We start from the raw sequence: 27,615 nt of genomic DNA on the forward strand, positions 1-27,615 counted from the left end.
ACCCTCCTCTACAGCGTCCTCGAACAGGCCCAGCAGGTGACGGGCCAGCAGGTCTGCCGTCTTCTTGAAGAATTCCGCCGGGAAGCCGTTGGGTCCCGGAGTTTTCCCCACCCGAAGCCTTGCCAGCGCTTCTTTGACCACCTCTATTGTAAAGTCCGCTTCCAGGCTACCCTGGTCCGCCTCGGCAAGTTCTGGGAGGTCTATGTGGGACATATACTGCAGCGCATCCTCCACCGACCCCAGTGCTCTGGCCTCATAGAAGGCGCCATAGTAGTCCGCGAAGGCCGCAGCTATCCGGTCGTCCGTCTGCACCCAATTACCCAGGCCATCCTGAACTCTCTCTACCCATCGTGCATCCCGTTCCTTCCTGCTAAGCCACGCCAACAGCCTACCAGACTTGTCCCCGACATCATACAGGCGATGCAACATCGCCAGGGCCTGTGCCTTCGCCTCACCTGTCACCAGGTGCCTATATTGGTGTTGCGTGTCTAACAGTTGTCGAAGGATACCCGAGTCCCCCCGGAGCGATATTGGCAATCCAACGCCCGGATCCGCTCCTCAAGCACAGTCACCTCCTCCTCTACTTTCCTCCTTTCACCTGCCACCCTGTTCTGAGCCCTGTCCCGCAGAACCGTCTTGAGCGCTAACCAAAGCGTCACCCTGGACTTCACCGAGCCTTCGTTTTCGGCTAGGTACACCTTGATGTCAGCCCGAACGCCACGGACGATGTCCATATTTTGGAGATACTTAACAACAGAAAATATCAGAGGGTCAACACACAGTGTGAACGCCTAAAAAAACCAAAGACCGCCCTTCATCATTTGGGTTTCCTTTCCGGACCACCATTAAGGGTGCCACATGATGAAGGGCGGTTCCGTGTGGTGACTGATGAGCATCCTTCAAAAACCACACTGAGGGTTGGTTTCAGGGGTGACCCTAACTGGAACATACACTAGACATGGTGTTGTGACTTGCTTTAGTTTCTTTAGGTGTTCACACTGTGTGTTGACCCTCTGATATTTTCTGTTGTTAAGTATATGAGATTGGGGCATATCAGAGCTTGGTCATTAAATTCCCTTTTGATCCTCAAAAATCATTTTGTTATACATATGTTGGAGATCCCAGGCCGCCAGCCTCCACGTCTTCGACTGCGGCTTCCCTCGGCCTTCCCCTATGTCTGCTAAGAGAGGGGAGTGGTCCGATATGCCCCTCGCTTGGTAGTCGATTTTGTCTGTGACTTGCAGCATCCCCCTAGCCATGAAGATATAATCCAACCTGGAGTAGACCCTGTGTGCCCCAGAGAAGGAGAACTCTGCCGCCTCTAGGTGTCGCCACCTCCACACCTCCACGAGGCCCAGTGTTTCCATTGTACTCGCTAGCAGTGTAGTAGTTGTTGGTCTGATCCCCCCTCCCGTCCTGTCTCTAACAGGGTCCATAACATCATTGAAATCCCCCCCTACGACTTGGATTGTGTCGGACGTTGCGAATAGGATATCCGCCACAGCTTTCAACGTGCCTGCTTGCAATTTGGGTGGGGCATAGACCGAAAGGAGCGTGTAGTCTCTCCTCCTCCAGCGCCCCCTCACGCCCAAGTATGTCCCCAGAGGGTCCACCCATGTCTGCGTAATGTGGAACGGAGGCTGCTTACGAAAGAGGACTGCCACCCCCCTTGAGCCCGAGGTGAAACCTGCATGTGCCAGCGTCTGGTATTGTCCTCTAGCAAGGAAATTACAGTGAGTGCCCTGGAGGTGAGTTTCCTGCAATAAAATCGCATCTGCCTTCAGTCTTTTAATGTAGTTATTTACTAATCCCCTCTTTATCTTGCTGCCTAGGCCATTAACGTTCCACGTTAAAAATGTTAGCCTTCCGGGAGGTGTGTCTTCCCTTAGCGGAGCCACCATCATCCCATCTCGCCAAACTGTGTGCGGTGTCCCAAAGGAGCCATGATACGAGCCTATAGAGTCAGTACCTCCGGAGTGACATGACATGCAAAAAACAGTTCCCCCCTCAAACTCCCCTCCCTCCCAGAGAGACTACAAATCAGACCCTCTCCCCACCTAACTCCCCAAAACTGCACACAACTCATCCCCTTCCCCACTCCCCCCACCCCACCTCCTCCCCCCGTCGGTCCCATTCCGGCCTAGTGGCACAAAAGGACTTGCCAGGAGGAAAGGGTCTGTCGCCCCCCCCCCCCCTTTAGTACTCCAACCCCAAAGAAAACTTGGAGCCCCGAATCCCTGTCTCAATTAGACTCTAACACCAATAAACAATGTTCTGTCCAAAACATAGCATCAAAGGGATAAGAAAAAAGGGAAAAGGAAATGCAGAAGGGGGTATGCTAACATGCGTGTAGTCCGGTCTCAAGCCTGCATCAGCCATGTCCCAGAAGTTCCCACTTCACGAATGTGAGTCTTGGAGATCGTCCGGAGATGCCGTAGCACCTCCGCCCACCTCCTTCTCCAGCTCATTGATTGCCACCACAAGGGGATGCAGCGACGGAGTCCGTGTCTCCTCATCGTCGGAGGAGCGTCCACCTGTGTTCTCCTCCCCCTCAGACCTTGCATTCCGCTCCAGACAGCTGTATCTGGAGCCGTTGTGTTCACTCTGTATCGGTGAAGACGAGTTCCTTCGGGTCCTTTGGTTTGAGTTATGTGCCGGATAGGGAGTCGACTGCTGCCTTCTGGCGCCACAGGATCCCCTGTGCCTTTGTGATCTCTGCCGCCTCCACTGTTCCCCCTCCGCGGGCCTACTCGGTCCGGCCTCTCCCCTGACCTCCAGGTCTCGTCGCCGTGGGCGCTCCTCCAGCCACTGCCAAGCGTCGTCCGGATGAGTAAAGAAGTGCGACTTTCCCTGGAAAATAACTTTCAACTTCGCAGGGAAGAGGAGCATGTATTGCAGCCATAAGTCTCTGACTCTCGCTTTTACTTGGTCGAAGGAGCGCTGTTGTTTCTGGACCTCTTGACTGTAATCCGGAAAGATCATGATAGACACATTCTCTAGTCTGATCTCCCCAAGTTTACGGGCCTCTCTCAAAATTATGTCGCGGTCTGCAAAGTTAAAAAAGCAGGCTATCACGGGCCTCGGTCGGGTCCCCTCTGGAGGTCTTGCGAGTAATGCGCGGTGCGCCCTCTCTATGATGAAGCAATTCGAGAAGTGCGCCGTCGGGAAGGTTTTCAGGAGCCATGCGTGCAGGAAGGCCTCCATGTTGTTCCCTTCGATTCCTTCCCTAAAGCCCACAAAGCGGAGATTGTTGCGGCGGGCCCTGTTTTCCGCATCGCCCACTTTCCACTGGAGGCTTTTATGAGAGGCCTGAAGTTCTGCCACGTCGTTCTTGAGCCCTTGGATGACATCTTCATCTTTCCCCAGCCGGGTCTCAGCAGTAGTCACTCTCTCGGTCAGGTTTCAGAAGTCCTGCCGTAGTAGCGTCACCTCAGAGCCCACCTCTCCGATTTTGACCTCAAGGGCCGCTCGTGAGGCCTGAATGTCGTCTCTTGAAGCTTGGATGGCCCCCATTAGCAAAGCTGTGTCTGAGCGTGGGGGGGCGGCTCCCACTTCCGCTGCGGGTGGGCCCGTGGCGTACCTATCCAAAGTCCCCTGCTTCGGCGTCTTAGCCGGTGCTTCCCTCTTCCCCATCTTGGGTAGCTGTGGGGGTGGGGGACTCTGTCCACCGCCCTGCGAAGCCACAAGCACCGGCCCCACAACTTGGGCCGCCCAGCACACCTCCACTTCTGGCCCCCTCCGCTGGTGCAGGTTTAATGCCCACCGCCGGGCCTCCCAGTCGCTACCTCCGTCTACACCGGGCCCCGACTGTCTCTCCTCCGTTCCCCGGCCCAGCCTCCAGTGGACGTCTCCCCTTCTAGGCGCAGGCCGCAGCTGTGCACTGTCCAGGAACCCCACACTGTTCTTGGGGCTCCGAATTACCTCCGGCCGCCTCCCTGAGGCTTACAGTCTCCTATAGCACTGAGGCGCAGCGTGGCACCACCATTGTCCAGCAACCTCAGGGCCCGATTTCCCTCACACCACTCTCAGCCCCAGGGAGTGGGCAGGCCCCATCCGTCACAGGTCCTCTTGCCCCGCGGCCTCACTCACCGGACCTCAGTCCTCGCCGGGTCGTGCAGGTCGCTCAGGCCCCAAGCTTCGCTCGCGAGAGCCGACGGACTGTTCCAGGCCTCACAGATTCGGTCTCAATTTGCCCATCCAGGGCCTGGCCCGTTTTCTTTCCCCTCCGGGCGGCTGCTGTCTCACAGGGCGCCGTCGACGGGGACCACCACACAGGTCTCGTTGCTCTGTGCGCCTCTGTCACTCCAGGGGGGGGGAAGAGATGGCGGGGAAGAGCCGAAGGCTGGGGAGGCGTCCCGCAGATCTCGTTCGGCACGGCGCGGTCCCTCTCTCCACCGCGGACCGTGCCGACTTTCGCTGAATCCACCCCCGGCTCCCACAATCAATATCAGCAGGAGGGGCGATCGTTCACCGCCACCACCGGCAGACCCAATCTCTGCGGCCTCCCCCGCTTACCGCCATCTATCCCAGCAGGCCCGTATGCGGCAACGCTCTCCGGGCTTCATCCGAGGGCGGGCGCCATCTTGAGTCGTGCATCAGCTCTGTCTCAGGTCGCCTTCTACCTCCAGAGCTGCCTCCGGATCGGCACACAGCGCAATTTCTTCCCCCTCAAGCGCACCGGAGTATCAGGTTGCGGTAGGCGGCGATTACGGGACTTCTGGGCTCTAGTAAAGTGTCGGATCAGAGTCGGCTCGCCGGAGCTACCGGGAGACTCGACCTAGTCGGCCATGTTGCTAGCCACGCCTCTCTCTGGCAGGTATTTTGATTCCAATTGCAACTTGGCAGCTGTTCCAACTCCAGTGCTAGGCACCTGGATTCTGACGGATCTCCATTCGGATTGGTTCTGTTGCTTTAAAGCTCCTTCCAGTCTGTCAGGAGCTTAAGCCAGGATGCTCTCCAACACCCCCAAACTTGTCAGAGAAAAAATGGGTTGTTGGTGCTCACTTGACTCCCTTGGTTCTTTATCCGGATGCATCTGTCTCTTTGCTTCTCTTGAGTAAGGGGGAAATGTTAATGGTTCCCAGCGCAGGCAGACCTTTTTCTTGCGCTCTGCATTAATTTCAGATTTCTCCGTGCAACTTTGTAGATCTCTCTCAGACTAAACAATACATGCGCTGTCTGTTGTGAGATGTATTGTTAGCTTTCATTGGGCTCAGAACACACTAATGTTTACCAATGGTTGACGTCATTGTCACTCTCATTTGCTTGCTTATTATTCGTTATCATGTGTGGGCTTTGCTTTCTCTTCTTGTGTTTGTTCCTCCCCTTGAGCATGTACACATTACTGTGCCCTTACACTGCTTGTCTTTTCAGCTGCTACTTTTCTTGTTTGTTTAAGCATCTCACAAGAGTGCATGTGTTTTCCAGATAACTCCCTAGTGTGCTCCCCTTCCCTTCTCTGCACTGCTATTACCCCTGTGGTTCTCCGTCGACCCCCTCCGGATGTGTTCGCTTTTCTGCGCTCCCTTCCCTGTCTTTCTCATGTGTGCTTTTCACTCCTCCCAGCTTCACTTTGCTCTTTTTCTCTCATTTGTTTTTCTCTCCTGCCCACACTGGATTAACAAGTAAAAAGAAAACCACAGCACAATAGTTTGTAAGTGTACATAAAGGGGGACGAGCCAACAAACTAACAAGGCGGGCAGAGCCATGGGGGTGGCTTGGCTCTTAGAGCCTTGGCTGAGCCAAGCCCTGAAAATGTTTGTTGTGTAAATCATATAACAACTGTCATGTAAAATATGATGTCTTTTCAGAATTCATAAAAGTGCATTTCTTTAACATGTGGAAGATTTGACATTAATACGCCACATTATTGCACTGAGTAGTAGTTATTAAAAGTGAGTTTTTAAACAGGAACTCGAAACCATTCCTGTCCCCACCACCATACTGGCGACAGTGCCGTTGGTGAACTAAAAGGCAAGACAGCTGTCACGTTAACTTTGTATGTGGCCTAGACTGTTATAGTCCAGTAAGTCAAACACATTGTACGTTTTTGTACAGCTGGTATTCTGAACTCGCATATTTGAAGGTGCCTTCATATGCAATAGTGCAGAAAAAGGAGGATCGGTAAAATACAATATTTACCTAAGAGCACACAATTTGGTGAAGGGGGAAGTAGCAATTAATCCAGGTTTTCTGGTTTCACTTTGTACAAAATCAGCCACTAAATGGGTATCTATTTGTAGCTCCTTTTTAATCTCAAATGTTAATGGTTTGTTTTTAGTTCTTTGTGTATGAGAGTACAGAGAGGACAGCTGGCAGAAGCCATATGAAAATTCAGCTAGTTATGGCCTCGAGATTTAAACAGGACCTTTAGCTGAGCCAGTCTCCGATTTTCAGTCCCTCGCTCATACGAGTGGTGCATGCGCCTACAAAATGACACAATTGTTTTTTTCTTCTTATTCACTGCACAGCATAGGGGATAATGTACTACTGCATGGCTAAAAGGTATCGGCCAAGCAAAGAGGTACAAAGGCGAGGCATATTGGCTTTACCAATGCTTCTTAATGATTTGTCACTATTTTTTGAGGCATGCTGCAATAGGCAGATTGTTCTATTCACAAAAATATGTAGCATTCTCGTCAGTGCGCCCTAGTAAATTAAGAACTTATATCATAGTAATGATAAAAAAAATTATTCCTGCAGGTCTCTTAGAACATGGTCATATGACTTTCATGGTTAGGGTTGAGAGGGCTCATAGGAATAGCAGCTACTTGGCTTACTGCATGGTCACAGCTCGCAGGAGTGAAACACTTCAAGTGTGTTTCATTTACTCATACCTCTTTTAGATCAGGCTCACAGCACTGTACCATTGTAGATCAATGTTGTTTCTCTACAAAACCACATATTAGGCCTAGGTGTACTAAGATCTTGCATCGGGGTTGCGCCACTTTTGTGGCGCAGCACTGACGCAAAATCCATCCCTGGACTTGCTAAGCTACTCATATCAAGATTTGAGAGGGATTTTATCCTGAAAGTAGAGGAAGCCTGTGCCTAGAGCCACATTGCTTTGCCTGGGTGGGGGAGGCATTACATGAGTGCAGTATGGCTGTTCCAGTGCATTCACTTATGTATTTTGATGCAAATCCATATTTACTGAAGTCAGTATTAGACTTGGCATCTTTTGACATGTTTCCCCAGTCTTTTTGCTTTCTGACCTCCTGGTTTTGACTCTGTTTCTGCTGGTTTAGTGTCTCTGCACTCGTTCTCACGGTTGTTCAGTATTAAAGTGCAAGTGCTCCTACTATACATTATGTTATGGATGGGTGTTTCCCTTATGAATGTTTGATTTACTGGTAAGCCCCTAGTAAAGCGCACTGAGAGTGCCAGGGCCTGTAAATCAAATGCTACTAGTGGGCCTGCAGCACTGATTGTGCCACCCACAAGAGTAGCCTTGTAAAAGTATCTCAGACCTGCCACTGCACTTTCTGCACGCAGTTTGAACTGCCAAGTCGATCTGGCAAGTGCACCCACTTGCCAGGTCCTTACCTTCCATTTTATTACCTATAGGGCACCTCTAACGTAGGCCCAAGGAACCCCTATGGGCAGGGGGCAGTGTATTTGAAAGGTAGGACATGTACTAGTGTGTATGCCATTTCCTGATAGTGAAATTCAGTATATTTCGTTTTTCACTGTTGAAAGGCTATCTGTCCCATAGGATAGAATGGGGAATACTTGGTAACATTTTATGAGTATATCTTCCCACTGGGACAAGATAAAGAAATGGAGTTTAGTATGCCTGAACTCACAATGTAGAAATGCATCTTTTAGTAAAGATATTTTTTATGTTCTGTGTTTGAAAATACCAATTTGAGAACGTAGGTATTTTCCTCCTTAGCCATTCTGTGTGCCTCTGCTGGATTCTGGATTGACTGTCTGGCATTGGAGTGACACGGGCTGGGCGTGTGCATTATCTTTAGACAGCCACGGGGGGGCTCAAGGTGTGTCCTGCCTTTCCTGGATGAGTCAGGGCTGGGCTGAATAGACCTGGGCTACATTTAGAGTAGTGGGAGGAGATTTCCTTGCACTAGAATGGGCCAAGTCTGCCTTGGACAATGCTGTCTCCACCTCCTGCCAGGAAGCTGGGACAGAAAGGACAGGACTGGTTTGGACTGAGCAGAGAGGCTCTCTGCCACAAGAGAACAAAGGGAAATGTGGTATAAATATTGGGGTCCAGACCCCATGATTTTAGAACTCTCTGGGACCAAGAAGAAGAGCTGGAGAAGCTGGGAAGAGGAACTACCACTTTGCTGTGTTGGCCTGCAGTGGCTGCTTCTGTCTTGGACATTGAAAGGACTGGACTGACCTTTCCACAACTTCATTGTGTCAGTTTCTTCAAGGGCTTGAGACAAAGCTTGCCCCCTCTTCAAGAAGTCTCAGGAACAGCAAAGACTTCCATTTCATCTGCTCTCAGCACAGGGAACTGTATGTTTTGTGCTGCAACAGAGTAAAAAGCAACCTGACGTCGTGAACGATGCTGATGTTGGCACCGTGTCCTGAGGGCACCGCAGAGGGCACTGCCGCACTTCGCAATGCAACCCTGGTCTCACCGACGACAGCTTTTGAAGCCTCCACTGAGCCGCTGCTTGAACCACGACCTGTGGGCACCGCATTTCGCATCGCCTCCCGACGCCGCCCTCCTCTCGCTCCACTTCGACATCAACGCCATTGTTTGCACCATGGTTCGAGGGCCCACTCGTAAGTTACACAACACACCGTCCTCATCTCGCAATGCAGCCTTGGCCTACTGACGCCATCAACTCCAGTTCGTTAGCTGACGACGGCGCTTCAGCAACGACGACGCCGCTGCTTGCACCGCGACCTGCCAGCACTGTGACGAGCACTGCATCACTTTGCACCGCAGCCCTGATCTCACTGCCGCCGCTGGACTACTGTCACTGAGCCGCTGCCTGCACCGCGACCTGAGGGCACCGAACGTCGCACCGCAACCCTGATGCCTGCCGGTGCACCCGGCTTCAACCACTGGGAATTTGATCTGCTACGTGTGCGAATTTCAGGGCCCAATGACTCCTGCACCAACCTCCACATCCGATGTCTGCAGACACCAGCTCTTTAGAGCTCAATGAGATGGTGCCGACGCCCCGCATTTCTAAAGATACTGTTTTGCGGGTCTTCCCAAAACCGTAGCTGGCCTGCGATGCCGCAGTCAGCCATAACTGTTTGGATTGTTGTTCACACCACCGTTATAGCCTGGGATGAAACTATCTACTTCAAGGAACTGCAATATAAGTCTATTTTTGCTTATTGATATTTCTAAGAACTGTACGGTGGATTTGTATCGTTTTTGGTCTTGTTTGCACAGATAAAAAATGTGGTTATTTTTCTAAAATTGATGTGGTGCCTTTTTGTAGTGTTTTTACTGTATTACTGTTGGTTATGTGCAAATGCTATATACACTACCTCTGAGATAAGCCTGACTGCTCGTGCCAAGCTACCAAAGGGGTGAGAAGGGGTTATTTCAGAAGTGTATGCCCCTTATCCTGACTAGGAAGAAGGGTCCCTACTTGGACAGGGTAACAACCTGCAAACTAAAGTCCCCTGTTTCTAACAGTCAGGAAACAAGGGTTTGCACCAAAATGGTGCGCCTACTTAAGACTGGCATAACAAGGAGAAGGAAAATGCTACTTACCCAGTTTGCATCAGTTCTTGGCATGTAGAGATGTAGAGTCACATGCTGTGCATTGCCTGCCATCTAGTATTGGGTCCGGATGTTTGCACTTTGTTTTAGTTTGAAGAAGTCTTTTCCAGTCACGAGGTAGGTGACTCCTCCTTTCGGTGATAGTGTGTATGGGCATCAACTCCATTGTTAGATTGTTTGCCACAGAGGGTGATAATGGAGTTAGTAAGAGTATTAAGAGATATCCATATATATTTGTATCTAAGTAAGTTGTAAATGCAACAGGTATAGGTACCCGGGGAGGCAGGTGGGCGCATGTGACTCTACAGCTCTACATGCCAAGAACAGATGCATACTGGGTAAGTAGCATTTTCCTTTCGAAACATGTGAGCTGTAGATCACATGCTGTGCATAGACTATAAAGCAGTTATCTCCCAAAGCGGTGGTTAACCTGTAGCTGTTGCAGTTGTCTGAAATAGTGTACGTAACACGGCTTGGCCCACATTAGCTTGCTGTCTTGCTAACACATCTACACCATAATGTTTTGTGAATGTATGATGTGTAGACCATGTTGCAGCTTTGCAGATATCATCTATGGGTATATTTCCTAAGAATGCTATAAAATCCCCTAGTTTGCTTGTGGTGTGCGCTCAAGGGGAATTGTTAGTGTTCTTTTTGCTTTTGCATAGCATATTTGAATACACTTGACTATCCACCTTGCAATGCCAGATTTTGATAAAGGATTGCCTCTATGTGGTGGGGCACAAACGACAAATAGTTGTTTTGTCTTGCGGAAAGGTTTAGCCCTTACTATATAGTAAATAATTGCTCTTTTCACATCTAAAGTGTGTAAAGCATGTTCTGCCACAGAATCTGGTTGAGGGAAGAACACAGGCAACTCAACAGATTGGTTGATATGAAAGGCAGAAATTACCTTTGGTAGAAATTTAGAGTTGGTCCGAAGAACCACTTTGTTTTGGTGTATTTGTAAGAATGGTTCTTCTATGGTTAGTGCCTGAAGCTCACCCACTCTCCTCAGAGATGTGATAGCTATGAGGAAAGCGACCTTCCAAGTGAGAAAGTGTATTTCACATCTATGCAAAGGCTCAAAGGGTGGACCCATTAGCCTGGTGAGGAGAATGTTGAGATTCCACACTAGAGCAGGTGGAAGTCTTAGAGGAATGATTCTTTTAAATCCCTCCATAAATGCTTTAATGACAGGCACTCTAAAAAGAGACAAATGTCTGTTCTGTAGATATGCAGCTATAGCAGCAAGATGTAAGCGTATGGAAGAGTACGCTAAATTGGAATAAATGCAGATGTAGTATATAGCAAATTATGTTTTGAACTGGAGCATCCAGTGGATCTATTTGATTGTTATGCAGTATATCACAAATCACTTCAGCGTTGCTGCATTGCATGCTCTTGTGGTAGGACGTCTAGCCTCTTTGATAATGTTCATGCAGTCTGGCGGAAGATTAAGGTAGCCAAACTCTAAGTTTTCAGGTGCCAGATCGCAAGGTTGAGATGGCTGGGATCTGGATGTCTTATATCTCCATGGATCTTAGTGAGAAGATTGGGAGTGAGGTGTAGTTTTTGGTGAGGAATTACTGAGAGCTCCAACAGGGTTGTGAACCAGGGTTGTCGAGCCCATGTGGGAGCAACTAGGATTAATGTCAGGGACGCCTGTCTGAGCTTCCGAACCACTGATGTAATGAATGGGAGAGGCGGAAAAACTTAGGCAAATATCCCTGACCAATTCATCCATAGTGCATTGCCCTTGGACAATGGGTGTGGATGTCTGGATGCAAAGCTTTGGCATTTTGCGTTTAGGTTTGTGGTGAACAGATCTATGTCCGGATAACCCCACATTTGGAAGAATGGGAGGAGAACTTGAGGGTGGCGTTCCCATTTGTGGAGCTGTTGTCTTTGGCGATTGAGCAGATCTGTAATCTGATTGTTTACTCCTGGAAGGTGTTCTGCAAAGAGAAACGTTTTGTGACGTATGGCCCTTCTCCAGATGGTCTGTGCTAATTGTGACAGCTGGAGAGTGTGTGTCCCCCTCTGGTTTTGTATGTAGTACATTACTGTCATGTTGTCTGTACGGATCAGGACAGCTTGCCTACTAGATGAACTTGAAACGCTTTGAGCGCTAGAAAAATCGCTAGCAGCTGAAGTCTCCACTGCAGGCTCCACATGCCCTGAATTGTATGCGTCGGGAGATGAGCTCCCCAACCAGTGAGTGATGTGTCTGTAGTTAGCACTATCTGTGGAACCGGGCGATAAAGGGACGCCCTTTTGAAAGGTTTTGAGTATTCGTCCACTGCAGAGAGCGATGGGTGCGGCCATCCACCAACACTAGATCGGATAATAAGACCCTGAGCCTGGTTCCACTGACGTGCTAAGCACTCTTGAAGGGGACGCATGTGAAGTCTTGCCTAATCATCCCTAGTAACTGTATGAACACTGTAGCTGGCACTGAGTGTTGAGGCTGATACTGGTAGTAGAGTGTGCATGTTGCGGATTCTGGCCGGATTGGGGTAGGCCAAAACTTGTTGTGTATCTATTGTGGCTCCTAGATACGCCTGTGTGTTAGATGGCTGTAGACAAGACTTGGACAGGTTTACTGTGAATCCAAGATCGCGGAGCAACTGCACTGTTTTGTGAGTGTGACAGTGATAGCTGTTTTGCGAGCTGGCTTTTGCAAGTTACTTACCTTCGGTAACGGTGTATCTGGTAGAGACGATTCTAGCCGCAGATTCCTTAACGTATAATTATCCCCAGGCGTGAGACTGGGCCCGGAAAACGTTTTGCCACAGCATCTCGGAGCGCCGAAGGATGGTACCAAGTGACTCCACCCGGACACCGTCCGTGGACGTGACGTTAGCGAGGTCACATAAGCCCCACCCTAGCGCGCCAATGTAAGTTTTCTTCTGAGAACTTTTCCGCGCCACAACGCGGAGCCATCACAACCGAAACTGTGAGAATATGGGAACAGTGTGCGAAAAAATCAGGGACGGTGGTTGGACTCCTGGGGGCGTAACATTTTCGCATCCACTCTTGCTGCGCTGAGTGCGCTCAACACACTTTGTGTGTTGGCCAGGGCTACATCCGGCCTCTGGAATTCCACGGAGTCCCTTCTGTCTTGCATCTCCCACGAAAGGACTTCGGCTTGAGATGCGAGTTGCAGTCCGTAGAATCATGGTGCTCGCCCAGACACCACATACAAATAGGGTGGGGGTCCGTCGCCGACATCTGACGCGCACAAGAAGAACACGCCTTGAAACCCGGAGGCATTGCACATTGTTGCTAACGCAAAAGCATTAAAAGAGGCCTGAAAACAGGTCAAGGGAACACAATCCGGATCCGCGTTGTACACCGAAAAGAAGGAAACTGACATCAGCGGGCCGGGGTGGGACTTATGTGACCTCGCTGACGTCACGTCAGCGGACGGCGTCAGGGTGGAATCACGTGGTACTGCCCCCGGCGCGCCGAGATGCTGAGGCAAAACGTTTTCCGGTTACAGTCTCACGCCTGGGGCTAATTCTACATTAAGGAATCTGAAGCTAGTAGCCTTGATCAGATGTCCAGATATGGGAAGACGTGAATGTGTTGTCTTCGAAAATGAGATGCGACTACTGCCAAGCACTTGGTGAAAACTCTGGGTGCGGTAGTTACTCCGAATGGGAGCACCTTGAACTGATAGTGCCAGCCTGCTACTACAAACCTGAGGTATTTGTGGCGAGCAGGATATATTGGGATATGGAAATAGGCCCGCTTTAATTCCAGAGTGGACAGAAAGTCGCTTTGTTGAAGGAGTGGGAGCACTTTCTGGAGAGTGACCATGTGAAAGTGGTCCGACTGAAAGTATAGATTTAGTTCTCTGAGGTCTAGTATAGGCCTGAGAGAGCAGTCATTTTGGGGAATTAAGAAGTACAGGGAGTATACCCTGGTCCCTTGATGTTTTAATGGGACTGGTTCTATTTCTCCTTTCTCCAAAAGAGAGAGAACTTCTTTTTTTAGAAGGGTAAGATGGTCCTGTGACATTGCATGTGGTCTTGGAAAATGTATGGGGAGTGTCTTTAAGTTCCAGGCAGTAACCATATTGGATAATTTGTAAAACCCATTTGTCTGAGGTGATGGTGTTCCAGACAGGGAGAAATTGAGAGAGACGTCTTCCGACAGGAGTGGAATGATCGGGGGTAGCAGAAGGAAGTCACTGTTTGTTATTTGTTTCCTCTAAAACCTCATCTAAAATAGCCTCTTGATGGAGGCAATTGGTTGTTGCCCTTGTTAGAGGAGGAGGGATTTTCTGTGGTAATATTTTTGGAGCCGCCCCTGTAAAAGGAGCGCCAAAAGGAACCCCTACCCGCAGGTAACTGTAAAGCTCCCATGGACTTTGCGACCTCAGTGTCCTTTTTCATTTTTTCCAGCGAGGTGTCAACTGCTGGACCAAAGAGGTATTCCTTATCAAAAGGCTGATTGAGAATGGAGACCTGTACCTCAGGTTTGAACCCTGAAATTCTCAACCATGTGTGTCTACGTAGCAGTACGCTGATGTTTACTGTGCGCACTGCTGTTTCTGCTGCATCTAATGCTCACTTGATGGAGGTATTGGTGATAAGTTTGTCCTCCTGGATAAGATAATTTGCCTTAGATTTGTGCTCATTAGGCAGAAATTGCATACGTTTTTCTAGCTCATGGTAATGAGCCCTATCATATCTGGCTAGCAAAGCCTGAGAATTAGCAATGCACCAGTGAGTAGCTGCTTGTGAGGCTACCGTTTTGCCAGAGGCAACAATTAACTTTGACTCCTTATCAGGAGGAGGGGCCTCACCGGTGGTCTGTGAGTTAGCTCTCTTGCGAGCATTAGAAACTACAAGAGAGTCTAAGGGCAGCTGACCCTTGATGTAGGCAGGGTCAGTAAGTGCTGGCCTATATTTCTTCTCAACCCTGGGCGTGATGATTCTTGCCCTTACAGGTTCTTTAAAAACCTCATCTGCATGCTTAAGCATCCCTTTAAGCATTGGTAGTGTATGTGTAGTTTTCTGAGTGGAGCTTAAAGTCTCAAACAAGAAGTCCTCCTCTTAAGCTTCCTTATGTAGTTCCACCCCATGGTAATGAGCAGCCCTATTAAGCTTAATGTAGACTATATTGTCGTCAGGTGGTGATGGGTCAGGGTCAGTATCTGTGAGTGGATCAGTATCATAATCCTCCCATGGGTCAACATGTTGTGGCCTATCCTCATCTCCATCCCCATCATCCTGTGGGTCAGGTGACAGTGGTGGTGAATTAGTGGGTGTGATGAGTAATTGAGGATTAGTAGGCGAAAAAGGTGGCACATAAGTGTTTGTACCCACATTCCTTTTCTTCAGGGGCATGTGGTGCTCATCCTTTTGGCCCAATTTCCTTTTTCAGGCACTTTGGCATGAATATGTCCAATATCTGGGTTAATAATCAGTTCTTTTTGTTTCAGACCCGGAGGTGGAGCATCAGACAGAGGCTCTTTTTTTGGAGTCTTTTTATCTTTACTTGCAGTTTTCGGGGTCTAAAGTTTCGGCGCCAAACTGTTCGGTACCGAAGATTTAGGCTTCGACAAAGATGGAACATGGACCAGGACGTGCTTGGATTTTGGCGCCGAGGATTTTGGCTCGGCGCCTACATAGGGCCGACTCGATCCGAGCCAGAATGCTTTTCTTTGTGTTTCAGATAGAAATTGCACACTTCGTGCAGGTCTGTGCGCAGAAATTTGGCGCTACACCTGGAACAGAGTTGGAATGGAGTCCGTTCCATCGACTGCTAGGGAGCCCGGCACGGGTAGGCCCAACGGCCCTCCAGGAGTTTTCCGATCGAAGATGTTTGATTGTATACGAAACGCGGAGAATGGGAAACACGATTGAGAAACAATAACGTCGAGGGTAGTGGATTGTGCGTCGAAGGGAACCCGAGAAACCATGCCGAACCGGAGTGCAGCTATTCACATCCGAACCCGATGGCGGAAAAAAACAATCTAACAATGGAGTTGATGTCCATGAGCACTATCACCAAAAGGAGGAGTCACCTGCCTCGTGACTGGAAAAGACTTCTTCGAACAAAAACAAAGTGCAAACATCCGGAGCCAACACTAGATGGCAGGCTATGCACAGCATGTGATCTACAGCTCATATGCCTCGAACATATATTTATTTCTCTTTGCATGTGTGAGGCCTTCGGAAGCGCACATACAAAGAGGGATAAGCTCTATGGATAATTGTTGTGCAGGAAGGTATCCTTCCTGCACAAACACTAGCCTGCCCAAAAAGCAGGCACCCTGGCAACATGGAGAAAGGGTGCCTGTGTTGGAACTAGGCAGCTAAAAGTCTGCCAGCGTAGGTAGGGAGCTGAACAGGGCCATGTGTTTGCAAATATGGCACAGTTCAGCTCTCTCCCATTCACGCAACGAAGCAGCTTGCCTTGCTTCACTGCACGAACTGTTAGCACATCTGGGCCCATGATAATATAATTGGATCATCAGAAGCAAAAAACGGAACACCACTGGTGGAGGCAGAGGAGGAAAAAATCACCCAAATATCACGAAGCAATGATATCTTCAAAGTCTTCCTGCCCTTAGAAGGGTGTTCTGAATGTATAAGAGAATCTGGCAGGGCACTCAGCCCTTTCACACTTAATTTTCTGCAGGCTACTAAGATTGGGTGTACGGCAACTGTGCTTTAGATTAGTGATTCCTCTGGACAAATATACAATATATGCTAGATTGCATTGTGAGCGATACAAAGTAATGTCTACCAATACAGTGAACATAGACTTCTTAAAGTGGCAGGATGGTGGCACAAATTACTTTCCGTCAAGCTTATCAAGAGTGGAATCTCAACCTAAAGATTCGCCATAATCCATGCTGCCAGGGTGACTAGAACATCACATCCATCTTTATGAGCATTCTGCCTGGCATTGTGGACTCCTTGAGTAATTCAGCCAAGGCACTTATACCCTCGAGGAATGAGACCATTGCGAGTTACAGCCAGAATCTGTTTTGTCCCCATTCAAATTCAACCATATGCGTTTCCCCAAGGCCTTCATGGTTAAGTGTTGGTAGGCTTCCTCACTTCCCTTTCCAATTCACCAACCACTCACGGAAATTCTCAAACACTGGCCACAGGTAAAGCATTAATTAACTAGGAGCCTCAATAATACTGTGAGGGATTGGCTTTTACTTACTTCCTGTCCCATCAGGAAGCATACCACCACGCCTGGGATTTTTGCGAGACGCCAGTCCACTTCATTAGTCTTTCAGCAATACCCGAGGGATGACTTTCGGCACACAATCTATGAAACTAGAACTGGTGGAGGACTTCACCCACCGCAAGGAGTCTGTAGTCCTCAATGAGAGGCTGCAGTTCTTTTGTAACCAAGCTTTTTTATTGATTTTAATAATGAAAGGGAGGTTGTGACTTACATAAGCCTTCAACCATTAACTCACACCGAAACAACACAGATTCATCTATCACCAGGTTCAGACATCCTCATGTTCCAATTGGTATAAATGTAGCATGCACTGGTTCGCTCATATTGGCTATCCAACCACTAAGTGCCGTAGTCAAAGCAACTTTCTGCCGATCAAGAAATCAAACAGTGTTTATGTCTCATTTTGTAAAGTTGTGCTCTTTATTCATACACTAATGGACTCGCACCCTCAGTAAGAAAGACAGTGCATTATCAAATAGAGTAAGCGTCACTTGAAATGGTTGTATATTTGCAATGCACTCATGTGCAGCTATGAAGACATACAAAATAAATTGGATATCACAGTATGTATTCATTTTAGTAAAGTACCAACAACAACGTAAACCAAATCATTAAGTCTGTATGTTTGATGATGAAAATCTATTAAAATCTGCCGTTATATCAGATGCATAGGAATTTTTGGAGAAAATATGCAGAGCCTTCAGTTAGAGTGTGCTTCAACTGTGCATCATTGTGCCTCTGAGGCTTGCCTGCTGGATGCTTCATAAATAAAATCCTTAGGAATGGTCTTTGGTTTATTTACAAGATATTACAATGTAGCAAATTGATGTATTAATAAATCGAGACAGTCATTTGCACCTTGAAGGTTTGCACTGCAATCCCAATTATTGATGCGAACACTGTATTGTTCAAACAGCTAAGAGTGAAACCAATCAATGCAATAGTCCTCATTGTATCAGCCCATTTCTCCATCAACCGCGATCGATCAGCATTTAATTCTAGTTTTCCAAGACAGAGTATCAAAAAAGTAACATGCATACCTTTGTTGCCCAATCATTAAAAACAGAAAGAGATGCAAACCCATGAATTAAGGAAGTACTAGAGGGACATACTGCTTGAATTAGGAGTGAAATTTCAGAACATTTATGAAATCTAAAATACGAAACCCATGGCAGAATCTTTACTTTTTCCCTCCTTGCTCACAGCAGCCGAGAACTAACCCAGCAAAATCAGAGGCCAAATCATATGAGCCACCACAAAACAAGACGATTTTACAAGAAATACGATGACTACATCCGAGGGCTTATGTGTGATCCATTTGTGGTGTCAGCAATACCAAGATTTTACAAAATAATACTGATGTGGTCAGTGTGATTTAGAACTTAAGAACAAATCTGAAATGAAAGTACAAACTATTCACAGAGTTAACTCTTATACTGCATACCTCAGCCACCCTTCCTTGCTTGGGATTCATGATATGTTGTGTTAATGAGACAAAACTTCTTATTGCACAGCAAAGCAAAACGTTCTGAAGGGTGCCCAGAGCACATCCAGCAAGCTGGATAATCTTATGCACCACCCAACTCCCCCACGTTTTAATCATATTCCGTCTGTCTACAGCTAAAAAGTATAAAAAGGAATTGTGTGTAGATCTAGAAGCAGCAGAGTCAGAACCTGGCAAACTGGTATATCCAGCAGTCCATATGCCAGCCCTCAAGAGGACTTGGTGCTAACCAGTTGCTTACTGAACAGGTAGCAGATATTAGAAAAAGAGGCCTGGGTGGAGATCAAGATACCACTGTTCCTTTTAATTAAGGCTACCCGCCCAATAATAGATATAGGGAGATTATTCCACAGTGTAAATATATAGGAAATATTAATTCAACGTTGCCTTGAAATTTAGCGCAAATAAATCATTCAGCTTAGAAGTTATGCAGATACCAAGAAACCTTATAGGTGTGGTCGTGGAATAGTGAGGCTGCATGGCTACTGGCAATACTTCTGAAGAGCAATTGAATAAAATTATTTTAGAGAAGGAGTGCTCTATTAGCCTTATCGGCTGGCTGCTAGGTACAAAGCCATATTATCAGCAAATACTTTCAACTTTGATGCCCCTGCCACGGGTGGCTGAATAGTTTGGTCCTGTCTTATAGCGCTAGCTAATGGCTCCATAAAAAGTGAAAATTATATGGGGGAAAGAGGGCAGCCTTAAGGCATGCACAGCTTATCGTAATCTTGCCTGCCAGCTTTCCACTTATAACTATAGCTAAACCTTTATGAATCTTGCTGGAAAAGGCAAACCTAATAAACACTGAGAAGAACATTCCACACTGAACTTGGTCAAATGCCTTCTCAATGTGTAGCATCATGAATGCAGCCATAATATTTTGTGCAGAAAAATAATCTATTGCCTGGGTCAAATAATGGGTGCTAGTTGCCATGTTCCTTCCTATAAGGAACCGGTTTTGGATATTATGAATTACTGAGGGAACTGCGACTGTTAGGCAATTTGCTGAAATGTTTGTAAAACAACATGTAGTCGCAATTAAGTAAACTAATGAGATGGTAAGAGTTCATATATTTTTCTGCCTTGTCCTTCAGGAAACTAACAACCACCGACTCCATAAACGAGTTGGTACCTCAGCCTCATGCAAGATTGTATTAAATAGCCTAAGAATTTATTTAGTTGTGGCAAAAAAAAGCTTGTATTCCTCAGCTGGAATTTCGTCAGTGCCACAGGCTTTTGCAGTGGGGGCAGAATTGACAGCCTGTACTACCTCAGTCAAAGTTATTGGACACATTTTAGCTCCCCCTGCTTGACAAATATTGAGGGAATGGTGGGTCTTTTCAGTCACCTCTCGACCATCTTGGGCGACGTGTTCTGAGGGTCGGAATAAAGAATTGTATAAGGTTTGAGAAAGGCATCAAGTATACCGTGAGGCTGAGTGAGAAGTCTTATCTAGATCTCGAACCTGAATCTGTTTGATGATGTTAGAGTTAGAGCTATGTTTGGCTGACGAATCCAGGTGCTGGCCAATATGTTCATTTTCTTCCTATCTTTTTTGCATTACTGTGTTATAGCTTAACATCTCTCTGGAGACAAACTGATCCTGAAAATTATGTTTAGCTTGAGCCACCTTGCATTTTGAATATCGCATAAGGGAAACTATATTGAGTCCCTATCGCCTGATTTAGAGATGATTGAAGTTGCTGGATTTTACACTTCTCCCACTTCCTTAATTCTGCCTGAAAAGCTATTACCTCTCCCCTAAAAAAAGCCTTCAGGGCACCCCAGACTACAGAGTTTGTGGCTGAATCGATATTACATTCTAGAATGCATTTGGATAACCCACTGATCATTTACTAGCAATGATTTGTAGAAAACTAAAATAGGGTTCTCGTACTGTTGACCATTTAAAAGAAGGTTTACGTAAATTGCTGAGTGGACTGAAAATGGGTGAGGTAATATTTCTGACTGAGCCCTCTGGAAGGAGTCAGAAATAAATAAAAACTCAATGCGTGAAAATGAAACAAATCTCTTTGAATCGCATGTATAGAATCTCTCTGGGGTGATCACTTTGCCTGGGATCCACCAAGGCAAAGTCCCTCACTAAAGTACACAGAAATGTAATTGATTTTGGCTAATCTGGGGTTTATTAAGCAGGGAAGAATCTAAGGCTGTATTTGGAAAAATATTAAAATCCTCCCCCCGATTACCAAAGGACCCAGCTTTCTTTTGCAAAATTATATAAGGCTTCAAGGGTCTGATGCTAGTCTTCATATGAGCCATAAAAACTTACAATGTTATACACCTGGCTTAAAATCCTCATTCCCACCTAGATCCATCTGGCGCTTAAAGCTTTGTATAGCTTGAGGATCTCGCATTTCACATCTTTATCCACCAGTATTGCTACCCTCCTAATTGCTGCATTACATGAAGAATAGAAAGCGTGTTGGACGAAACCAGGAACTTTCTGCAGGGGGCTCCATTCTTTAAGTGTGTCTCCTGAAGAAGAATCATATTTGTCTGTAGTGATTTAAACTATAGCCCATGATTTCGCCCTATTTTTAAAGCCATTGACATTACATGAAATTATTCTTAACTGCCTTAAAGGCATATACATTACATTTTTCAACCTCCTTCTTAATCTCCACTGCAATCTACTGCTCATGCTGCCATCTCTTTTTTTCTTTTGCACACACCATACCACATCCCAAACAGCCTCCCCCTCCCCATTACCCGCCTGAGCATTTCCCCTTATTACTTTTTCTGTTTGCAAACTTCATCATGATAAAAGTCCCTCAATCCTTTTTTGAATCAGTGAATTCTGAACTTAGAAGGTTTGTATGGCAGGGTGAAAAACCCAGACTGAAGATGCAGGAGTTGCAGTTCGACTCCCAAGAGGGAGGTTTGGCACGCCTCAAAATAAATATCTATAATCAGGCGGCATTATTGGCATGGTTGACATGATCCTCTTCAGAAAACTCAAGAAAAGGGAATTTTTACATCAGTAATAGGGCTTTCCCCCTTTTTAAAAGTTCCATGCTAACCCCAAAAGTCTAGGTATAACACACCTCAAACGATTATGGATTGGTTTATTAAGATCTGAAAAGGAATACGAAATCCCCATGGTCTATTATCAACTGAAGCTGGCAGACTGTATTCCACTGGGGCTGCGTTTATCAATCCATATTTTCACTTGTGGTCCAGTTAAAGGTATAGGATGGTACAAGATTTTTTATTATAATACAGAATTGTTCCCGTGGTATAGGTCAATAGATCTCTTTTCTCGGTTTCGTTCAAATTAAATTTTGTTAGGGATATGAAATGGGGAGCGGGGGACATTAGCACTGACTGATTCATAGAACTCCTCCCTCGCCCTCTTGCAAACTTCACAGCTCACTCTGGTGCACTCAAGCCATCATAAGCAACAAAGTATTAGGCAAAGGTCATGCTTCTGTGATGCACCCCAATGAGAATTCAATAAGCACAGACTGGTCCCTGTGTTCCTGAGCCTTTACCATATTACTAGAGCAAACTGTTGAAAAAGACCTGAATATATGCAGTGCTTTTCTGCTTTTAAAAGCTGTACGGACATGAACAACATGGTATGTAGGTAGTCACAAAATGGATAGGTGCAGCTAGGAACTAAGCGGAAAGCAGAAACACTGAGTGCAGAAGGATTCAATACTGTGGGAAAAAGAGATCAGACGAGAAAATGGACTGACGTTATGGGACCCGTTGGGATCAGAGGCAAAAGAAAGTGCAGGAAGGGAGTTAAAATGAAACTTACGATCAAAGTTTTGCTGATTGCTGTGCAAGAGTTTGTCTGGTCTCCAAAACTGTGCCCAGGACATCCACATCCCATTTGAGTCTGAAATAACAGGGTGCTGGGCAGACAGGTAGATAAAATAGAGCACAATCCAGTGTGAATGATTATCGAAAAACCACTGTTAAGACTATGTGGAATAATATTGAGAAGCACACTTGCTAGCTATCATGAAGAACATATGGAATAAGACTATGGAGTTCACTAGCAAAATACAGGATAATACTGAATAGTTTACTTTCAAACCATTGTGAATATTATATAGCAAAATACAAGGGGGATCTATGTGATTCACCAAAGGACAAAGCATTGTGCGATATCTATCTATCTATCTATCTATCTATATATATAGCTTTTGCGAATATTATGTACACTTATATTGAGGAATCTACTTAGACTAAGGATTGGTGTAAGCAAGTAGTAGTGCATGTAATTCATTCAGAAATACATAAATGATAGCTATGAAGCTATAAAGTTGAGTCTGATCTAACTCTGTATCACTACAATTCTATTCCCTCCAAGTCCCAGAATGCTCTGCTCTTTCAGCCTGAACATATAATTCTTTCATAAAGGACTGTATGCAAACTTGCTCCTGCTTGTTACATGCATATTATTTAATTTTAGGAACCAGATCACTGCATTCAGATTTTTGGACTGTCATATAATCTTTCAAGTCTTCATTTTCACTTGGTTCTATCTTTTTTCCTTCATCTGATGTATGATGTCTGTTAGCCTGTTTTTTCTGTTTCGGTTATAGCACTTTGGCTTTATTTTACACACAACGTGCTTGCTACTTTAATAGAGTGTTTGTGACTTCAAATCGTACTTCTTAATACTGTTGCCCTGTAAAAAGAAGCTAGCAATTTCAGATTGACATCTGGGTTTTCGTACGAAAGACCATTGGAACCATACCATAAACGAGTCATAGCATTTAGGGACTATACATTCATAACCGAAAAGAGAAGGAAGTCTGGCAAGTGTACCTTGGTCATTCAGAAGGATAACATAGTTCCTCCTCCTAAGAATTTAAAGGGTGCTTGACTCGATGAGCAGGTGCCAAAGCTGGCCACAAACAGATATTGTCCCTTCAACACTGGGCATCATTGTGGTATTCGGAAATACACTGCCTTGCTCTTATTCCTCTTGACATATAGGGTTGGGAGTGACATTGACAATCTGATATTGGGATTTTGTAGGTCCAGTAAATTCTTGAATTGCTCATTTTGCCAGAACTTACTGATTTTAAGTAGATACCTCATTTATTACGGAACTTACAATTTATATGCTTAAAAAGCATTTCAAATATATGTAGAAAGTAAGCATTTCGGGATCCTCTTCAACTAGGGAGCAGTAGTCTAAAGGTTGTGAATCCGATGGAAACATTGTAATGAACTATTAATACAAGTAAGTTACTTTGTTGTTTATGGTAATTCATTAGTAGATCACCCTAGGGGGAAAACCTAAGCAGTAACAAAACTTAAGGCATTTATAATACCATCTAGGTTTCAATATAAAAACAGCAACATTTCAATGCATACAAGCAAGAACACAATCAAAGAAATGAGTGCATTAGTAAATATTTAGCAAAGCTATCCTAAAAGCAATAACCTCAGACTCCGTTTTCTTAGAGTTGTGACTCGCCCAAACAACTAAAGGAAGAAGCAATGACACACAATATAAACTTTATGCTTCACCCACCACACACAGAGCATTCATGTAGCAGCTTCCTCTAGACTCCCAAAAGTATCTCAGTTCCTTCTCATTCATACCCAACGTGTTAACCAATAGGGACTTTACTTGGTAAAAACCAACAATAATCAAGCACCTTCACAAACAATGCTAGTTGATTGTCTTCCCTAGTGTGAATAAAACCTTCCATACTAGTAATAACATTGAAACCTGCTATACACCATGACATTAGCATTGGCTTTTACAAAGATGGTGTCGTATAGGATAACCTTGCTTTTTAAAGACTCTCTTGTTAGGTCTTCCTGTCTTGGTGCATTCCTGCATTGATATACTGTGTTTAATGCGTTATAAATAAACTTGAAAGCTTCAGCCTAATGTGAAACAAGTCCACTGCATCACTGGTTTGTGAATCCATTCAGAAATACCACTAAGAAATCTCCTTGAAGTGTATATCGCTCTCAGAGAGAGATGAATCAGTATATGTTTTATTTTACTCTAGACAGATGTTTCTTTCTCATGGTTATGATTCCACCTATTACTTGCAATGAATTGTTTTGTTCAGTTCGTTTTTATGTGAACATTTCTATAAATAGATTTCTTTGCTTGTTTCGTTTTCTGAACACATCATTACGTCTTATGGTAAACCTCCGTGCATGCCATGTAGCGTAGTCAGTACAGCTCTGTTATACGCACATTCATTTATTAAGCCCTTCCACTCATTTCACTCTTCCACAAAATTCAACCGCAATAGGTGTAGTTTGAGATCACTCCTGCTTACACCAGTATATATTCAGGTCTTCTCTATTCAAATTTCGTGGCATTGAAGCCACTCACTGTGCTCAATTATCATCTAACTGCAATCTCTCAACCAAACTATCCCCAAAACTCCCTGGCCGGATGTGCAGTTCCACACAGTGTTTAACTAAAGGACCTCCACTCTGTGTTGTACTAAGTGTCACAAACTAAACGTACCCCTATCGTAAACAGTAGCATCCAAAGCTATCCTGCTCACGTGAATAGAGTATATCCATTTTGTAAACATCAGAGAGAAACACACACACTCACTATTTAGTGCTTGCATAAGCTTTCTGAGTCTCCAGAAAGCATTGTACTAGAAGAGACATCACACTTAACAGTAGGATGCGCTACAGTAGCTTTTCTCAATGTTCTATTAACGTGTCACTCTAACTCCTTACTCTACAGTGTAAACAAAGAGCTTTCCTTTCTGTGCTACAAACAAGGCATCTCACACTATATGAAGCAGTGCACCTCAGCGGCCCCACTGAAAACGTTGTAAAAAAACAACCCCAAGTGTGGCATTACAGCACAGTCCTATATTCAAGCTTACCCTACCTGAGTTCCATTGACTGTGGTATCCACGAGTTGTATTACACTTCAGATCGGGTGAGCTGTTACCCAGTTACACCGTCTCACAATGTTCCAGCATGGCAGCATTTGTAGAACTTACATACAGCTGAACCAAACGTCATGTTCGATTGGCTAACAGTAATATCATGTCCCATCTACAAACAAAGTCATCAATATTCAGGTTTTGCCAAGAATTATAATTCCTTCAATCCTGTTTCAGTATGCTTCGAGAAACCAGCATTGACAGACATCCAAGCGGAGTTGGTACTCTCCAACACTGCTGTCTGCAAATACATTTTTTGCTTTATGGTGCTGGCAAAGTTGGTTTCATTCACACTATGTTTAATCGATGTTGAATTTCCAGGTCTGGAGTGAAAGATCAAAATATCAGAGTTCTGAAATGACTTGTGTAACATCTTTCTGCAGTATTGTGCTAATTTCCAAAATCAAGAACAAGAACCAGCATTGAATTCTGAACAGTCTACATTTGGGAAGGAAGCATTTAGGCAAGCTAGCTGTGTTTTGTACCGAGTGCATTTGAATTCTTTGGTTTTCTGCAGGGGCTGTGGAGGCATCTGTGAAGCATGGTACAGCTAGTCGATACAAGCACCTAAAACAATGAAGAGTTTGAGGAGGAATATTTGCTTTCGGTCAGCTTAAGTTAAAAGTAAGAGCAGAGCCGCCAGGCCGTGGTGCATTTTGAAGCAGCAACAAACAGGCTGGTTTGCACGACTAACCCTCCTGGCTAAAGTGGGTGTGAACCACAGTCTAGAAAACATTGACTCATGTGATCTTACAGAGGTACAGACTGATAGTAATATGATGATCCATGGCAGGATCATAGAAATATATGTTACAGTTAAAGCCATCCACATCACACTAACAACGATGGCTTTATGCAGTGTACTACCTCTGCTAGAACAAACCTACTGAAACTCCTAAGAGACCAGTTAGGCTCATCCCACAAAAGCTCTAATAAATATGACAGCAGCCTGCACTCATATCAGTAGTTCTAACACAAAGTAACTTAGCTAGCTATAAATCATGTCAATCCTTTTTCAACCCACATATGTTGTTTCTCTCATATACATTGTATCAGCCATGCACGGGCACACAAAAACATTGTATTGTATTGGTATTTATATAGTCCTTCCTATACCCACTGCGAGAGCTAAAGTGCCTTTTCATGTAGTTGAATAAGCAGCTCCTCTGTACGATATGTAGGGTTGGTAGAATGTTATTTTTAAATGCATACATAGCGTTAAGCAAATGTGTTCTGCTCGCACACGCAGCGTTAATACCGGAGATGCATGAATAAAAAAGTCTTGAAGACATTGACATAGGATCACAGATGAAGGATGGCATTATTTCTTGACAGCTGGTTCCGCGAGCTTCTTCAGGCGTTTCTTCAACTCAAGAGGGAGTTTTTCATAGCATTTCTTGCAGAACGGCTTCATGTCAAACTCAACAAATTTATTCCTTAGAAAGAAAGTTATTAAACGTCAGCATTTATTGCAATATTAATCAATACATATTCTCTTGGAAGCAGTTTACTCACATTATTAAATATTAGACCAGGACCATTAACAAGGCCCATTAAGTGCTTAACACTGAATAGGCCACAATTAGCCTTCATGCAAATCTCTAAATAGAAGATGGTAACAGTAGGATGGTCCTTGTAATACTCATCATTACCGAGCAGGGCTTGAAAAGATTCCTGGGTGAGGCTACAGGAGACAACACTTATTTTTTATATCAATACTTACAAACACGAAAGTAATAGATGTACTACTGCCGAGGGCAGGAGTAAATACTTTTCTTGGGTGGGAAGGGAAAGGGTTTCCTTTGCCTCAAATTGTAAAGCGCTCTGATTTCCTTTGGGATCAAGTTCGTGCTATATAAAACTTTATAAATAAATAAATAAACCATTCCCAAAACGTCTGGGGTGAGGGAAACACATATTCTGTAGGATAAAAATTTTACTTGAATTCCTCATGCATATTTAAACAGTATGAATAATCACCAATGCAGAAATGCCTTCTGAAAACACTTGAGGCCTGACGCACCAAAATAATTTGGAATAACATAGTACTTCTGTTGTACTACTCCAGGTACTACAAAAAGCAATTCACAAACCTGTCCAGAGATCTCAACCTCTCCTCTCTTTTCCTCCGTGGCAGGGGTCTCCACACATGTAGGTATGCATTGTAGTAGTAAATGTGGGAGGGGCAAGGGGGTGGGAAATTAGGGAGTAATTACAACTACATGGGAGGTCTAGGGAGGGACTTGCTT

General features: G+C 45.4%; 1 protein-coding gene across 11 annotated transcripts in view; it reads right to left on the reverse strand.

The window, feature by feature from the left end:
* Nucleotides 1-17,326: 17,326 nt before the first annotated feature.
* The window catches only part of LIMS2 (LIM zinc finger domain containing 2), a 470,048-nt gene continuing 459,759 nt past the window's right edge, over nucleotides 17,327-27,615 (reverse strand). For 9 of the 11 annotated variants that reach the window (XM_078666051.1, XM_078666055.1, XM_078666054.1 and 6 more), the window contains one exon: nucleotides 17,327-26,802. In XM_078666051.1, the coding sequence (XP_078522177.1) occupies nucleotides 26,688-26,802 (115 nt within the window). In that variant the 3' untranslated portion in view covers nucleotides 17,327-26,687. The remainder of the gene's footprint in view (nucleotides 26,803-27,615) is intronic. The other 2 variants (XR_013602372.1, XR_013602371.1) reach the window with 1 other exon arrangement.

Source organism: Lissotriton helveticus, chromosome 11 (genome assembly GCF_964261635.1).
Source record: "Lissotriton helveticus chromosome 11, aLisHel1.1, whole genome shotgun sequence".
NCBI lineage: Eukaryota > Metazoa > Chordata > Amphibia > Caudata > Salamandridae > Lissotriton > Lissotriton helveticus.